The 18,443-nt window shown below is 42.8% G+C and overlaps 1 protein-coding gene across 1 annotated transcript in view; it reads left to right on the top strand.

Moving 5' to 3' along the window:
- PDE10A (phosphodiesterase 10A) overlaps positions 1–18,443 on the top strand; it is a 177,127-nt gene that overhangs the window by 76,159 nt on the left and 82,525 nt on the right. Inside the window, exon 2 of the mRNA XM_045188968.2 lies at positions 6,027–6,155. Within this exon, the coding sequence (XP_045044903.2) occupies positions 6,027–6,155 (129 nt within the window). The remainder of the gene's footprint in view (positions 1–6,026; positions 6,156–18,443) is intronic.

Raw genomic sequence — 18,443 nt, 5'->3', positions numbered from 1 at the left:
CAGACAGCAGAACCAAAAGGGTAGTATGGTAGTGTGGTACATAGTTAGAAGCTTGTGAATTTCTGTGGAGACAGAAGAAAGTAGCCTCAGTGTTACTAGATTAAAAAATAAAACAGTGAAAAGTGCCAGGGCCTTAATGTTAGTATTTTGTTCCAATACTTGCCATCACTGCATGGACACCCAAAGGAGCTAATCCTTTCCGTAGAGCTCTGTGAGTCAGTAACAGAGTATCGGAGTAGGGGCTTTTATCTGTCTGTCTGTCTCTGAGCCCTGAAAGGCATTACTCAGCATCAAAATGAAGCTATTCTTTATGTAACCCTCAGGCTGTCAGCTAAATCACTAGCCACAGGAGCCATTGCCTTTACTAAAATATTTATCAGTCTATTATTTGATCCTTTGTTGTATGTTCTCAGGTTCCATGTCACATCAGACCCGTCACATGGACCTCTCTCTGCTCTGTAGCTTTGGTTCTGTTTGGATGGTAACCCTTTGTGCCACTTGCAGTGGGTGTGGCGAAGACTAATGAAATTCTCCCAGCCCTCCCTGACTTAGTGTGTCCCTTCTGCCTGCCAGGGTCCCAGTGAGTACTCTCCCTCACTGTGGCAGTCCCTGGCCCCTACTCAGGAGCACCTGTCAGATGTCAGAAAATGAAGTAAGGATGAAAGTCAGTTAACTTGGTTATTTATTAATCTTACAATTTGTTTGCCTCCTAGCAAAATACTGCATAAAAGAGAGAATGTAGTTTATTAGAAGTAAATTTCAAATATACATGTTACCTTGGAATAGATATTTATACCAGTAAATGTCTGTATTTGTATCTGTATGATACATTGTGTGGATTATGGGTGGCAAATTTTTGATCATCAGATGCCATTTGATCAGATGTGCCAGTGACAGAATTCTGGTCTGACCCCCCCTGTTCTCATTGGGTTTGTCCTCAAAGAAGCACTAGGTCTTTCATTGACAGAAACAAGATGCATAGGCCATGGGATGCATAGGCCATCGGATGCTATGGAAACTCTGAGCCATGCTTAAAACAAAAACAAAAGGAAACTCTCTCATCATCCATACACCTACCCTTGTCCGGGGGAGTGCGGCTGGGAGCATTTCAGGGTCTCACTCTGGGGTGCTTCTGTGTCTCCAAAAAGCCCTTAGCAAATCTAGACATTAATAGGAAGTGAAAGTAGCTAAAATGTTAAAGAGAGGAGGGATACATTGCTTTTGATGGCTAAGGAAGGTAAGCATACATTAAATGCTAAAATAAAAACCGAAGTTTTGTTGTAACCTTAAATAAGTTACAAACTTGTGGTGTGAGTCTTTGGACAAATGCAAGAGTTGGCTGCATGCAGGTGAAACATGGCTTTTTGGTGCTGCTATTAAAGGTACAGGCAGAAATGCTGCATGTGGTGTATGTCACTGGAATACTGTGATGACCCCGTGAGACAGGTGCTCTCGTCACTCCAATTTCCACTCAAATCCCATTCCCATACAGTGGGAAGCCAGGCTCACAGCCTGAGGAACAGGTGAAATGCCTTCACATTTAATCCCCCATGACGTAATTCCTCTTCCTACCATTCTGGTGTTGAAGGAAGTGCTTTCATGAGATGCAAATGGTAATTTGGGGAGAAAATTACACTGACATCTTTTGAGACATTTGAGACAGAAAGCTATGTGTTAACTTCTGGCATTTTAAATGGAGCTTACTACCAAGATGTACTCATTCTCTTCTACATATTTAACCCTGGGATTTGATCAGTTTATTTAGACTAGAGGTTTACTTAGACATCATGACTCATTCATGACTCAATTGATATTTGGAAATTTAGTTTTGACTGATTTGTACAAAATAATTGTAAAGTGCAGGGCGTTATACTCTACCTTCTTGAGGGCAGAGCATCTACACAAATTATTTATAATTCTTCGTGGGAGATCCGTCTGTTCTCTGTTTATTCAGTCATTTATTTACATCAGTATGGACTCATGGATTGTCTTAGTCCACTCAGGCTTCTCTGAGAAAAGGCCAGGAACTGGGTATCTTACAAACAACATGAATTTATTTCTTACAGTTATGGAGGCTGGGAAGTTCAAGGTCACAGTGCTGCTTGGTTGGGTGAAAGCCCTTTTTGAGTCACAGTCTCTGCATAGCCTCACATTGGCTGGGACGGCTCTGCAGCCTCTCATAGGGCACAAATAGATTCCTAAGGGTGTCCCCCCCCTGACCCGAGCACCTCCCAGAGTCTGCACTTACTGACACGCCTTCGCCTTTGGGGATTAGGATCTTAACACAGGAATTCTTTGGAGGGGGCACAGACATTCAGACCATAGCATGGACATTTATTTTATTATTCTTTGCATCAGTATTACTTTCTTTTGTTACTCAAATTGTTCCAGGTTTGAACCATTGGGAGCTCTTTCTATCAGCAGCTTTTGCCGTACCTGCGATTCCCAGTGTGTGTGTGCACGCATATTTCTCACTTCCTCACTCTCTGGCATAGTTCAGGGTGACTGGAGCTCGTTTTAGGGGCATTTCCTTCTTGTCTTACAATCAGCCACTTCTCCAGGGAGTCTTTCCTTTTATGGGAAAGGAAAGGCATTAGAAACCATGACCTGGGTGCTACGTGTGCTTTTTGGTACTGGGACATTGTTGCTTCTAGGCCTTCGCCACTGACATGGCAGGGAAAGATACGTGCATATAGTAATCTAAGTACCTGTATATACACATATCTACCAGTGTTTCTGTGTGTGACCATTTGTATCTCTAGTCAGCTAAGTATCAGTTCATGTTAATGTCTCAATCTCTAGATCAGTTAATACCACGTAGGTCATTCTAGACTTCTCTTGCTTGTATGTAATGTCCCATGAGGTCTACCACTGAGAAACCTCATTCCCAACATCCCCTCATTTAATTGTTTGGTTCCTGTGTACATGGATAGTGGGATCAGAATCACTGGACTTGACCCCATGGGATAACAACTTGACCAGCTGGAGTGTGATACAGTGAGGGCGTGCGGTTCCTTTGGCTTTTCGTCTTCCAGACTCCACTTCCCTCCAGAGTTCCGTAGGGCAGCACCTTCTCCATGAGGTGCTTTCCTCAGCAAGGCTGCTTCATGCATTCGCATTACTTTGTCACATTCTGACTTCTGTCCTAGGACACCCTGACCTTCCAAAGGGATTAACACTTGTATACATTAAAGTTCATTTTTGTGTTGTAAAGTCCTATGGGTTTTTGCCACGTGCACAATGTCGTGTATGCCCCGTGATGGTGTCACACCAAACGGTTTCACCACCCTGCAAGGTGCCCCATCGGGTCTTCCTTCTGAACGCCCGGCAACCACCGAGCTTTGTGCTCTTTCTCTCTCTAGTTTCGCTTTTCCCAGAATGCTGTGTGATCAGGATCGTGCAACATGCAGCCTTTTCAGACTTTGCACATAGCGGTAGGCATTTTAGAGTCATCCATGTATTTTGTGGCTAGTTAGCTCATTTCTTTTTGTTGCTACATTATATTGAATCACATGGACATGCCACAGCTTGCGTGTCCACTTGCCTGTTGCAGGGCTCCTTGGTAGTTGCTGTTTTGGTGCTTGGTTATGAGGAGAGCTGCTGTAGACAGTCACGTGCAGGTTTTTGTGTGGACGTGAGTCTTCGCGTCAGTTGGGTAGTTCCCTAGCAGTGTGACTGCTGGGTCACATGGGAAGACCTATAGTAAGCTTTATAAGACATAGCCAAAAAGTCTTCAAAGTGACTACTATTTTGCATTCTTACTGTCAATGAGTGAGAATTCTTGTTGCTCTGCTTCCTTACCAGCAATTGATACTCGGTTTCTTTAATTATAGCCATTCTAATAGGTATGTAGTGAAATCTCACCTTTTATTTTACCTTCAGTTCATTAATGAAAATTGAGCATCTTTTCATATGCTTATTTGCCATACCTTTATCTTCTTAAGGAAAGTATCTGTTTAGATCTTTGACTCATCTTTAATTGGGTTGTTTTTCTTTTTATTGAGTTTTAAGCATTCTTTGTATAAAATTTTGTCAGATATGTAATTTTGTAATTTGGCAAATAAGACTTGTATAATAATACACTGAGATGAGATTACAAGGAAGGATGAGTCAATTGTGGCTTTATATTTTCCGCCTGGGTTTCTGAGAAAGTGGAGAGTAACAGAAAAAGGAAAGTTGAGAGTTAAAATCACTTTGGGAAGAAGTGGCAGGAGATGAACCACTTAGTTTTGAGTCAAGAGGGAGCTTGAGGTGGTGGAAGAATATCCAAGGACTGGAGTTCAAAAATACATTAAGACTCCTGATTTGGGTTTTGCTGTCCTCATCGTCGATAATTGAAGAGGAAGCAGAAGTAAGGCACAGGTAGAGTTCAGGAGAAGAACTGCGTGGTGGTGTGTTACAAAAGCGGTGGAAGGCCAGTTTAAGAAGGAGTCAAACATCAGGTACCTGCCACTGTGGGGACGTAATCCCAGAGAGTATGAAGTGTGCCTTGTCTGTCGTCTTGACGATCAAGTCAGCTGTCAGCTCGCTCCAACACCCTGTGCTTTTGTGTCTGGGGCTGTCGCGGGCTCTCTCGGGGGTTCTCCCCTACTTTAATGAGCCTCTTACACTTGACACCTTGTGGAATTTTGCCACTGGAATTTGCAGGGTGTGAACATAGATGGAGCCTTGTTTTTAAAAACTATTACGAACACCCGTCTGTCTGTATGAACCTGTATTTCTCTTCTCTACATCTCCATCTCAACACACTGTGAAAGAGGACTGGTTAAGGGCTGAGTTCATGGGAGAGCCCACCTGCCGTCTTCGTTACTCTCTCCTGCTGTGGCACCCGAGTGGTCGTGACTTCGTCCCTGCAGAATGGACACCCGGGACTCTGGGCCTTGTCTGAGGCTGCCACGTGTGGTCTGTTTCCTGGAGTCACAAAGATTTGTTTCCTTTTCCGTCTTAAAGTACAGCTTTCCATTGTCTTTTTCACCTAACCACCCCTAAGGATGGTACTTTATTGAATAATTTACAGGGCAGATACAGTAGTAGAAGCAATAAGCTTCACCAAGCATACCAACATGAAGCACCAAATTCAAAACAGAGGTTTACGTATTCAATAGGAGAACATTTAAAGGTGCTCTGGAATTACTGTACTTTAATGTACATTAAAGTGCAGTTATCCCTGGACTGTGAAAGTTATCTGGGGAAACAGGCTACGTACATGGAATATCGATGCACACATTTCAAGGTTATTCTGAACCGACAGTCACTGGATTTAGTGCCCCTGAGCAAAAGTGGGATTGGTGGTGTAAACAGTAAGTGATAAGAACTTGCTCATTGGACACTTGTTAGGACCTGAAAGGTACCAGTGGCATATTCCCCTGTTTCATGATGTTACTAGAGTTTCATTTGTCTGGAGTGTCAAGCCTGTGAGAGCTATTTACACACAACAAAGAAGTACTTTGTGGGGTGTGACTGCACAGCTGGGACGGGGCATCAGTCCAGATGTGACATTGAAATCTGGTGGAAAACAGCTGTTTTGTGATGTAATGTCTGTTGTTTCAAATCACTGATGTTCTAACTTATTTTTTACTGTTTGTTATGGTGGTAATGTACTAACAGAAAGTTGCCACTTTAGCCATTTCAAGTGTACAGTTCATTAAACACACTCCCAATGTGTACAACCCGCACCTCGTGTACTTCCAGATATGCCTTCGTTCAAAGGAGAAACTCTGCGAGTTAAGCAGTGATTCCCCATCCCCCTCTTCCCAAGCCCTGGGAAGCCCTTAATCTGCTCTGTCTCCCTGAGTGCCTCTTCTAGACAGTCCATGCAGGTGGAGCCATAGGAGATTCGTGCCTCGTGTCTGTCTTACTGTACTTGTTTTAGGGACCCTTCCTATCCTGGCGTGTATGAGACCACCGTTCCTTATCCGGCTGAATGATACGCCCTTGTGTGTATGTGCATCTTTCTGTTCTTTTTGTGCGTAAATTTTAAATCAGTCAGTATAATGATATCTTTATTCTTTTCATTTCTTCTACAGGTTTGACAGATGAAAAAGTGAAGGCGTATCTTTCTCTTCACCCCCAGGTATTAGATGAATTTGTTTCTGAAAGTGTTAGTGCAGAGACGGTAGAAAAATGGCTAAAGAGGAAGAACAACAAACCCGAAGGTAAGAGCTCATTCAGATGAGTGTGGACCGTGTTCTGCGTAGTGACCAAAACTGGCATTTGGTCCATGCTGGCAGTAAAAATGAAGCCAACAGATACTAGCATTTTAATTTTGTGATAGTTTTATTTTGTTTAAAGTGTTAACTTAAAGCTAGAATGAGAGAGAATACATACAAAAGAAAGATCCTTGATTAAAAATAAATTTTGGCATATCTTAAAAATTTAAATACATTAAAAATGCAGTATTAGATTATATTTAATTATTATGACTCCAAAAATAATCTTTATATTGCAAAGATATATTTATGTTAATATATTTTGCAAAAAGAAGTCTTTGAACAATTTTTATATGTGCCCCGTAGGAAAAGGCCTACTGAGTTGCAGTAAGTGTTTCATCCACATTTATACATGGGAGCCGCAGTTTGTTGGTGAGAGAAGAGCTGTGGGTGGGAGGGGTGTGCGGTCACGTGCATGCCCTGCCCAGCTGAGCGCGTGCAGCAATACACGGGACTTGAATGCAGTAGGGAGCTTCGTTTTTAAGTGACTTCCATTTGGCCAAGCACTCATTTCTAAGAAATTACTTTAGAGCAGCAAATTAACTTCAAATATGATTCCAACTATATGAAGATCTTTTATATTAAAAACACTGAAATAGATACTGTTTTCTGGATATTTATTTAGTATAGCAAAAGTGCTATATTTAAAGTTAAAAGACGTCATTCCTGAAATGTGTCATTAGAAGCATGCTGCTAGTATGTTGCTTGCAGCTGATTTTCCTCACTCTAGTTTTGAAAGTTTCTCAAATTTCTTACGTAATTTTTATGATAAAAAAGTAAACTTTATTTTTTAAATTAAATTTTTTTTTTTGCTTAATCCTTTCACTTTTTTTACCCAGTCCCCAAACCCCCTCCCCTCTGACAGCAGCCTGTTCTCTGTATCTATGAGTCTGTTTCTATGTTGGTATTTTTGTTTATTACGTTCATTAGATTCCACATATAAGTGAAATCATAAGATACCTGTCTTTCTCTGACTGGCTTATTTCACTTTTGAAAAGACAGCTTTTGATATTGAGACACAAAGTAGTTTTTACAGCACATGAATATGAGTGTGTGTGTGTGTGTGTGTGTGTGTGGACTGAGGGAGGAGGGAAAAGGCAGAGGGAGATAAATCTCAGAGTCAGGCACGTTCCTCTCAAACAGTCAGACCACCTTATGCCGAGCACAAGGCTTGACGTGGACTCTTTCCCCATGGAAACCCACGAACATTTGAAAACGCTGCTTGAGGCTTTGAAAAGTGTGACTGGGTTGTGCTTAAGGCACCCGTAGAAAGATGCACATTCCAATTCGCTGTGTGAAGACGGATATGGACGCTGTGCAAGAACACACGATACATGTGAGACAGGAAATTGAGTGAAGGTCTCAGAAAATGGAAAGTTTTGGGTGCTGTTTTAGTGTTTTAGTGAGAGTTAACCCTTAAGTTGCTGTAAACGTGTCTTCCCATATCGCCCAAATCTGTTTTCTGTATTAGCTAATCAGGTAAGGCTTTAAACTATTTATGTATGCACTCAAGTTATATAGTTACTAAGAATATTTTGGAATATTAACAATATTAATTTAATATCTTAACATTAGTATTACACAAATTAATAGAAATATAACAGATAATGTAAGTGTATGAGTAATAAAAATAGAATGGAATAGTAAAATGTGAATATTAAAAATTAAAGTACAATATTAATATTTATGTTGATATTGTAATGGCATTATGTAATACTAAGACTACATCACTGAGGCAAAACTCAGTTATGCTGGAAGAAAAACGACTGTGTAGGGAGATGGTTCTGACAGTGGCCCTGCCAGGGCTAGTGACCGAGAATGAAGAGGCTGCATGAGCGGTGCCCTGTGGCTCCCCAGCCAGTGGGGCAGTAGGTGGGCGTCGAGTGACCACCTGAGCCAAGATGTCAGTGATAAACGAGGATGCGAGAGTTTGGAGGCGGGAATGTGTGAAAAGAAACCTTCAGGTCTACCTCTACAGTCTACGCAGAGCCTCTTCCCTCCTCTCGCATGGACTCGGGCGCACGACGGTTTTGGGCCGCCCACTGTCCACGCAGCCCTTGCAGATTGGGTGTTGGGAACGAGGCTCAGCCCCAGCCCATGTGGACAGTGCGAGGAGAGCTGCCCCGTCTTCTCTGAAGAGCAGGAAGCCGGAGAAACGCCTTTTTCTCCCTCACGCCGCAGTGGACTGGGAAGTGGCCGGTCGGAGCTTTTTGTTTCTGTCCTCTCCCTTCCTCTTCCGTGGTTTTTACATGTTACATTCTCCTCGGACAGCCCTTATCCTTCTCCCAACCCTGCTCAGTGAGCATCTCTTGAGGAGGAAAGTTGTACGGAGAGGATTTCCAGGCAGCGTCTCTGTCTCCGTGCATGGAAAGTGTGCCAGGCGGAGGGTATATATTCTAAATATTAAATTTTTAATTTTATTTTTTAACCACTGATAAACCAGCCTCATAGGGAAATGATTTACTCTGTAGGGAGATTGTGTAATGGTCTGTTGTGCTTAGAGGAGGATCACCTCTAAAAATTCACATTTTTTAAGTTACTAAAGGGATGGTTATTTAAATTTCAAATTATATTTGCTTTTAAAATGGTCATCTTTCTGCACACAAGAGTTTTGAGTGATGACTTCCTGTGTCATCTCAGCTGGTTTTCCTTTGTCCGTTCCGTGTCTGTAGAGCGCCTTACACTTGGGTCAGCGCTCGTAGACCAGACATTGAACGAGAGAGACCGCAGGACTGTCTCAGTTACACTGGGACACTGGGCAGGATGCATCAACTCCGGGTGACCACAGAGCAGCTGTGCTTCCACGGCTTCTCCCCTGTTGTCGCCCTTTCCCTTGGGGCAGTTGGTGAAGATCAGGCAGAGAAAGGTCTGTCTGCTGGGCAGATGCTGATGCTGCAGGGGAGCTGGAGGACCAGCCTCTTGCTCTAGATGGACTCACTGGACAGCACTGGGCCTGCATGGGCAGCGGTGGGCACAGGCTCTGGGCATCCCTCCCTGAACAGCACAGCTGACACGTGGGGCGGGTTCTGTAAACGTGTGTGCGAGGAGGAGAGAGTGAGTGAGTGAGTGAGTGAGTGAACAAGTGAATGGCTGCATTAGGGAGGGGCAGGTTCCAAGACTGCAAGTGAACCATTAAGACACTTGTCATCGTGCTTGGTCGTCATATCGCTCCCGGCACTAGACTGCATGCATGTGTTCCTTATCTCCCCCACTCTCATTTAGAAGCTTCCGGAGGGAAGGAATTATAGAACATACATTCTTAAATCTATAAAGGGGCCTTGCCACTTCATTTATTCGACAAACTGGGTAAAGCACCGTTCACTACTGGAATGTGAAGTTTCTAAGGAGCTCCCAGCTCTAAGAAGCAGAAGAGTCAGCAGTTTCTGCTTGCTTCTAGTGAGCCTGACAGGGAGGCAAGCCCAGTCCAGCCTCAGAGGCCTGGAGCCAGCGTGGCCCGTGAAGGGACCGGGACCACAGTGAGTCACTTTCAGTGTTGTGTTGACAGAGAAGGGTGTGGGGAAAGGTGGACGACCACATGTCCTCAGAGACTGGCTTTTCAAAGAGTTCACTGTTCTTGATTTCAGTTTAACGGCATTGCTTTCGTGCCATTTCATTTCCGATGCATAAAGTTCTGCACGCAGTTTCAAGGCAAATTGCGTTTGAAACACAACTTCTGATTCTACATTCCAAACAATCAGTTTTCAGTTAGAGATAGTATTTTTTAAATAACCTGAAATAATTAAAAAATTTATACACATTTCCTCAGAAACCACTGAGGACTCTACACCCTTAAAACCATACTTACATTTGGGAAAAACTTAGGAAAGAAAGAAAATGATCCTGGTCATTATGTATTTCACTAAATGTGACATTTTTGTGCTAATTTTTATCCAAAGTAAACTTGACAGGCCCAACTGGTACTCATTGACATTCAGATTATTAAACTATTTAACATCTATACACATATCAAAGTATAAATATAAAATTAGTAGATGAAAGTTAGGGTAGGTGAAAGGGGAAGAACATTCTAAGATGGAACGCAACCGCACAGCCTGGTGCCTCCGCAGCATCTCAGTGATGTGCAGGGCGTTATGAAGTTCCTCCCCTCTTGGCAGTCTTCCCTTTGGGCTTCTGATGTGGGTGACGATTAGTCGGAAATGGTGGTAGTGTCCGAAAGGATGCATGAAGGAGTGAGAACATCGGAAGTCAGCATGCCTGTAATTGATTTTTTCTGTGTTAGAATAGTATTAGAAGCGTGTGAATTAATTTTTAAAAATATAACTGTGATACTCATTTTCAAAAGGGAAGATACTTGGTAATCAAGAGGGTGACTGATTGAACTCAAATTGTCTAAAAATTATGAGCAGCAATGCCATGGCTTATGGCCAATAATTTTTATTATATTCCCACATTTAAAATATTCAGTAGCAGACCATGTAGCTATTGGTGAACTTATAAGTGTCAAATAATAAATAATGAAAATACTGATTTCAGCTGCCTTAAATATTTTTCATCAAATACATGAGTAGTTTCTTTTTTTTCCCTCAAAGAATATGTAGTATATACTACCTATTTCTTGCCTGTCCGTGATTCGAGAAATGGGATTTAATTTTAATTCAGTTAAAACTCGTAGATATTTCATACTGGGAGGTAGTGGGATTTAAGTGATGCCTCCTGAGATGCAGACTCCCCAGCGTTCACTCTGCTTTGTGCGTGACGGATGGCTTCGTGCTAGTGTGCACTTGTAGTGGGCGTCACGTTGGCGGCAGGAGGAGTCCGCCCAGCGTGCGCTGTTAGGAGGTTTTGGCGAGCGGGACAGTAATAAGTGGTGCAGTAACTGTCAGTAATACCACGTGTAAGAGAACAGCATGGTTGAAATGGTGTACCTAGGACTTCAGGGTCGTGCTACTTCATGTATCGAGATAGCAGTCTCACATAGAACTTCCGTATCTTCTCTTTTTTTGTAATGCAAACCAGAATATGTGTTGAATGCCTTGATTGGAATTAAAAGCAAACACGAGTTTACCGTCTGGTAACTAGAAGGGGGTGAAGTTGATAGTAATTCATTCGTGAAGTCATTTGGCGTCTCCCATCGGTTTTGTTAATTGTTCACGTTACTGTAAAGGTGCAAAGGTAACGTGTTCTTTTGGGGAGTGTCTGGGCAGGTCATCGAAGTAACTTGTGCTTGGAGACTAAGGCTCCATGGCAGACTGACCGAGCGAGTGGATTGGGGTTGATGATTAATTTGAAGATTAAATCAGATCCTCATGCATTTTGTTAGTGATTATGAAACTAACTCAAGTAAATGTAGTAGCTTTGTTACAGGTTGATTTCTGGAGCAGTTTTTAGAACATCTGTGAAGTTCCTCTTGATGGTAGCTATTATTTGTACATTCACCATTGTTAGTGTATATCCTAAGCAAAATTTTGTTTACAAGGAATTCTAACTAATGAAAATGTTACGACCTATTGGATATTTGAAAATACTTTGTTTTGATTAGTGTTTCTTTTTATAAAAGTCCTATTTGCTAATTGTACATGTTATAAAAATGTTTGATAAAAGAAATTGCGTCTATTTAGAATTCTTTTCAACATTTAAAACTTTGTTTCATATAACACAAATTTTTAAAAATGAAATAAAAACCTGTAAAAGATAAGTGATATATATATATGTAAATAAAAATAACTATTTCCAAGTTTTTTAAAAATCTGTCCCTCAAAAGCTTCCTGGATATTTAACATTAATCTGGATTATTCAACCAAAAGTCGAATAGTCATTTCTGGGAACGTTTATTTGGGTGGCGAGTTGCAGCCGGAATGTGGCCGGCACTCCTCATCTCTGTCACTAGCCTCGCCATTCAGTGTGCCGACAGACAGATATTTATTGAGTACCTACTATGGGTATGTGATTGTAGGACAGGCAGCATATTGGGTTGGCCAAAAAGTCCGTATGGTTTTTTTCTATAAGATGAAAAACACCAATTTCCATTTTCACCAATAACTTTATTGATTTGGATATTTTGAGTATGTCAGCTATTTCCCATGTGGTAGAACATCGATTGTTCTCAATGAATGTCTTGATTTGATCACTATCAATTTCAACCAGTCTCCCGCACTGCGGAGCATCATCCTGTGAGCAATCTCCAGCACGAAACTTAGCAAACCACTCTTGACATGTTTATCAGTCACAGCACCTTCTCCATACACGGTACAGACCTATTTTTGCATTTTAGTTGCATTTTTACCTTTCTTGAAGTAAGAAAGCATAACATGCCAAAAATATTATGTATTTTCTTCCACCTTCAATATTAAAATGACTACACAAAAATTCACCAATTTTGGTAGGGTGTTTTTTTTAAATGCACACTGATGTGACAGTCTAACAAAATTGTTTCAAATGAAGTTAAAGACAACTGAGCACTACTAGAGCCGTCTTACAGAAAAAACCAAACGAACTTTTTGGCCAACCCAGTATATAAACTTGCTCTCCTTGAGGTCATTTTCGTATAGGGAAGATAGATAATAAGCAACCAAAAACTAGGATGACTTCAGTCAGTATTTGTTGACTGTGTATATTTGAAAGTATCTAGCATAAGCTCTAACAAGTAGAAATTTTTAATGAAATTACATTTGCTTGAGATTTTAAAATTCTCACTGGCATCTTTCAGCCAGCTGGTCGAGCCTGTGCATCGGCATGCGTGTCTGGCTGTGCCGTGTCCCGGCCCCTCTGTGACGGAGCCAGAGCAGCAGTCTGTCTTCCCTGTGTTTACTGACGCACGTACACTCTTGCGGTGTGGGAAGAAGTTAGGAAATTATGGGGGGTAGGGGTAGGTGGTCTATAGTCACGTGTTAAGTGCGTGGTGTAGGTCATCGAGACAAGGCTTGTGAGAACCGAGGCCATGAAGAGGTATAAAAATTCAGAAGGCCTCTTACAGGAATTGGCTCTCAGTCTAGGCCACTGATTCTCAAACCGTGGCCCCCTGTGCATTGTTGGGGACACTAGCGAGAAACGTTATAGGTCAGGCCTCATCCCAGGCCCCCTGAACCAGCCACTTTTGTGAGGGGGACTTCTGGCTGTGTTTTGACAAGCTCCCCAGGTTGTTCCAATGCAAACTCACCTTTGAGAACCCTTGTCCTTGACTTTGGGGCCTGTGCAAGAACAGATGTGGTGCAGCTGTTGCCTGGGAGCAGTGGGAACAAAGGCAGGGCGGCAGGGGTGGCGGTGATGTACTTCTGAGAGAAGCTGGAGCGGGGGGCGCGATCTGACGGAGAGCAGCAGGGCGGTTGAAAGAAAGTTGGCTAGCACAGCGGTTTCACCAGTGAATGTGCTCAGTCACTCCTTTTTCTTACTACTTTTTAAGTTTTTGGGTATTTTTTGTTTGCTTTCATACTACTGGAATATGAAAGTTCTTGAGAGTAAACCCTGAGAGTTCTCGTCACAAGGGAAACATTTTTTATCTTTCTTTTTTTCTGTCTCTGTGAAATAATGGACGTTAACTAAATGCACTGAGGCAGTCATTTCACGACATGCGTGAGGGCAGTCACTACGCTGGGCGCCCTAGACACACACAGAGCTTGTGTCACTGCATCTCAGAAAAGCTGGAGAAAGTACGTAAAACAGGCTAACAAGGAAGGTCAGCAGGGAGTTGTGTGAGTGCAGGCAGCAGGAGGACCTGGTTTCATGGGGGCTGGGGAGGGATCTCTGAGGCAGTAGAGTTAAGGAGGGGGTGGGGGGGCGAGGCTGGATGTGCCTCAGGTACAGAAGGCTTCACTGGGACGCTCTGGAGGAAGAGGAGGGAGAGGCCGTGCTGGGGAGCAGAGACCGCCTGTAGGATCCTTTCAGGCCATACAAGGGCTTTGGACTTGATCTTATGGACAGCGTGGTTACCGAAAGGTGTGACGGAGATGTGATAAGACGCTTTGAATGGATTTTTCACAATCTGTGGTCTCTCGGTCAGTATTAACATAGTCAGTGTGGCGAAGTTGCCATCTGCCTGGCCCGCTGCTGTCACCCCGGAGCGCATCCGCACGCTCATTGGATGGTGTGTCCTGGTGGCGTCACCGGGAACTTACTGCAGTTGTCTTGATGCAGCAGCTCCACCTTTTAAACCTGAAGCAAAAACTGTCTCTCTCTAATGTTTGTGAAACATTGAGGAATGCAGTTTTGCTGGAAACTAGCTTGCTAGTTATTTTTTTTGCGGTTTTGCTAGAACCTACACGACTAATATTTTGAAGTGTGGTAAATAATGGTTCCTTTTGGTTTTGGCACAGTTTAAAACCTAATGGTAAAACATTGCATACATTTTGGGAAAGGTGCACATTGGGTGAATAATACGCAGAAAAGGGGAAGCTCCCATATCTCCAGTCTGTGTAAATCATGAAACAGTGTCAAGAATGACTCATGAAGCAGAGAACATTGAGCAGAGACACCACACAGGAGGACTGGTTTAAACTTCCAAAACAGTTGAGCAGGGAATGATAAAAATGATGAAAAGAATGCCTTATCTTGGAGTAATTATAAGTGTTTTTAGAAATTGGTCTGAGGCTAAGGGTTTTAAAAGTCCTTAGATCCATCGTAGTCAAAACTCCTTATTTTGGAATTTGCATGTTTTTCATTTAGAGAGTTTAGATGGATTTTTCATTGAGAGTTTATCTAAAGCATGTACCAACAGCCGCAGTTACTTTTCCAGTTAAGTATGTGTGAGAACTGTTTGAGACAGACTTACTAATGACATGCCCATTGCCTTGGAGCGCTTCTTTAGAGTTCAGTGGCAGCGACCAGGTTAACAGGAGCTGACCCGGGAAGGTGCAAAATTGGGTCTTTGCAAAACAGCGCCTCTCAAGTCTGTCCTCCCTCCTGATGTCCAAGAGGGTGTTTTAAACCATAAATGTCTGCCTTTTCCCTTAAGTTGTCCCATGTCACTGCTGTGACTAGAACCCCGCGTCACCATCCAGGACCTTTCAAGACCACCCTTGCACCTGCGTTTCTCTCTTTCTCCACGCACGTCTCTCACTCAGTCTGTACTGAACTACCAACACAGGGTTTTGTTTTTCTGCCCCCGCACTGCCCAGCCTGTATGGATGCTTCTTCCTCTCTCTGCCTTGTTTTTGTTATTCATACTTGTCCTGGAAAAAAGTCAATTTATGCATCAAACGACGTAGTCAACAAGTAGAAGGGCAACCCTGTGAAAAAGAGAGTATTTGTAAAGCATATACCTGATAAGGGGTTAATGTCCAGAACATAAATGACTTCTACAACTTAACAATAAAAAAAAAAATTGAAAAGTAAGCAAAGGACTTGAATAGATGTTTTTTCAAAGGAGATACCCAGACTTACAGTTAGCACCTGAAAGGATGCTCGGCATCCCCACTGTTAGGGGAGCGCACATCCAAAGCACAGTGAGATCCTGCTTTACACCCATTCAGATGGCTGAACAGTGAAAGTGGTGAGAGGTCGGAAGAGATGTGCTGGTGTGGCTGAGGCACGCTTGGAGCCCTTTCGCTCGCTGGTAGGAATGGAAAAGGAAGCAGCCACTGTGAAAACCATTGCGGTGGTTTCCCCAGAAATTATAAAACAGAATGACCACGTGATCCAGCAGCTCCACCTCTGGATAGGTACCCCCTAGAAATGAAAACAGAGACTGGAAGAGGTAGTTACACACCTACGTGTACAGTGCATGGCCACATGTTGAAAGCAGCCACAGTTTGGGGTCTGCCGCTGACACTTAGCAGAATGTTGCGTGGGTCACTTGTCTGTTCCCCGGCACTGCCGAGTGATGTTTATCCACCTTCCTGCTGCAGTGTGTGGTCACGCTCAGCTTTGGGGAATTAGGAGTAACAGTAGTGCTATTTCCAGTAATGCCCTAGAATGAGAAATTCCATGGGAAATTTTGGGTTATAATTGCTTTCCCTGGAGTATTTATGTTTTTGTCTTTTCGATGAGATCTGAATTTCACCTCTTTAGTAGACAGAGATCTGCGAGTCTTGAGTCCATGTGAGACTTGTAAGATGTTTTAATACGTATGAAACATGTCATGTGTTCCGTACTTATCCTACTTAGCTTCCAGTTCATAGAGATGTGTCTTATTGACTAGTTTTTAAATTTGGAGAAGGAATCACTTAGTGACAGAGCTCTCCATGTCCTGGCTGAGCCTCTAATATCTTAAGTGTTGCTGGACAAAATGGGCCACATTAAATAACTCATTTAATGAGTTAGAGCTTGAATGAGTAAATAGTTTAAAAGCACTCGTGTCTACAGTGAGGTTAACGTTGACTCATGGTACGATAGTGATGGAAGGTTCAGTTTCTTAGCACATTATGTTAAAAAATAGAGGTCTTTACATTAATTGGAAACTGTTGTCTTTGGAGTGATTTATTCATTGCGTACCACAGAAAGTGAGCTATTTTTTAGTATACAAGGGTCCTGTCCAAAGGTGGCGGTAATTTTATGTTTCCTCTGGCCTTGTTGTGGTTGGACGCAGCAGAGGGACGAATTCTGTGTGTGGTTTAAAGTAAAGTGTATGACTCATGGTTATCTTGACTATTTTTCCAGTTGCTAGAGGGTCCCCAATGATTGCATTTGGGTCAATGACAGAGATGCCTGTGGCCTGTTCTGAGGCGCCCACCACCCTCAGGTCAGCCTCACTCTGTTGTCCACGAATGCAGGTCACTTCTGGAAGTGGGTCCTCCTGTGGGGCGTGGGGTCAGGTGCGAAGTGCTCCGACATGGTCATCAGAAGCACTGCCCTGAAGGAAGGCGTTCTGTATGATGGTGGTAGAGGCTGTTTGATCCGGGTCAGAAAATGGAGAGCCTTTTGGATGTGTGTGCATCGCTGGGGTAATGTAACTCAGAATTAAGCAATCACTGATCCGAATCTGTTCAGGAGTTTTATGTCACGCTCTGAGTATCAGGGCTAGGACAGGGAAGCACCATGGGCACAGGTGTAGGTAATTACAGTCAGAAAATATATTGAAAATTGCAGTGTCAGACAGTTTGCTGCGATGCTGCTGCTCCGCTTGTGACGTGAGCAGGTCAAGCACTCGCCGTTTCATGTTCACTGTGCTGCTTGCCTCTTGAGATGGTGAACGTAGTGGGAAAAGAGTTAACTTGACTGTGTTTAATGGTCTGTGGTGCTCTGGGGAGTTTATTTTAAATACACTCAACAGGGATGTCATTTTGTTGTTACTCTATAAATTATTTCTGGACAAGTCCAAGCATTACACTTAATCTCAATGGTATTGAGATCACAGTGATTACACTCTCACCTAGTAAGAGCACGGAGGGAGATGCGGACCCCAGACCCGAGAAGGCGAGGCTGTTGCTGCCTGACCCCACCACAGCACAGTGGGCTTTCGCTCGTGTCGAACGCGCCGTCCCCAGCGTGTGGGGCCCAGGTCGACTCGGCGTAGTGTGCTGTTAATCGTCCATCCATTCATTTGTCCATCCGTTCTTTCATGTATTTCCTCCTGCCAGTCAAACCAGTTCTGACAAAATCGAGTGATGGATGCATGGTCCCATCTGTGGTGACTGTCAGCCTGACAGAGGTAGAGAAAGAGGCAGAGTGTGTTACCTTTCGTAATTTATCTCTTAAAACTACACTTATTCTTTCCTTATTTTCTTAGCAAACACACTACACAGGTGGATTCTTCAAAGTCTAATGATGGTCAGTGTTCTGATGCAACCTAACTTTGGAAATGTGTATTTGCTGATAAAATGAAATTTGTGTAGAGAGAGTACATGCTTTTTTCAGTTTAACCTATTCACTTATAAAATCAAGCATTGAAATTAATTTCATAATGTCCTCTTTTTGGCTGATGTAGTTGAGTTGTATTATTCTTATCAAATGAGATTCTAGATCCTGGGATGTATTTATTTATTTAACGGGGGTTAAATTAGCTTTGTCCAAGAGCTGCCTAATTTCTTCTACCAGATACTTAAAAAAAATGGAAGCACAGTGGTATTCAAATTCTCAAGGATGGCTTGAACTCCTCCTGAGGCTTCCCATTGCCCTGTTTGAATTTCTGACAAAGTAATCCATGACTTAACACACATGTGATTACTTTATAGCAACAGGTATGTGAACTTATTTTAAATGGTGATTTCTAACTTGAAAACATCTCTTTAATCTTACTTCTAGAAATAGGGGAAGACTTGAAGATAGGAGGAATATAGGTAGAGCACATTTTTTTGTGGGAGTGTCCATCCCAGTTCCGTGCCGGACATGCCGAGTTAGAGA

This window comes from Desmodus rotundus, chromosome 11 (genome assembly GCF_022682495.2).
Source record: "Desmodus rotundus isolate HL8 chromosome 11, HLdesRot8A.1, whole genome shotgun sequence".
Lineage (NCBI taxonomy): Eukaryota > Metazoa > Chordata > Mammalia > Chiroptera > Phyllostomidae > Desmodus > Desmodus rotundus.
The sequence above is the reverse complement of the archived record's forward strand: the minus strand, read 5'-3'. Positions and strand labels throughout refer to the sequence as shown.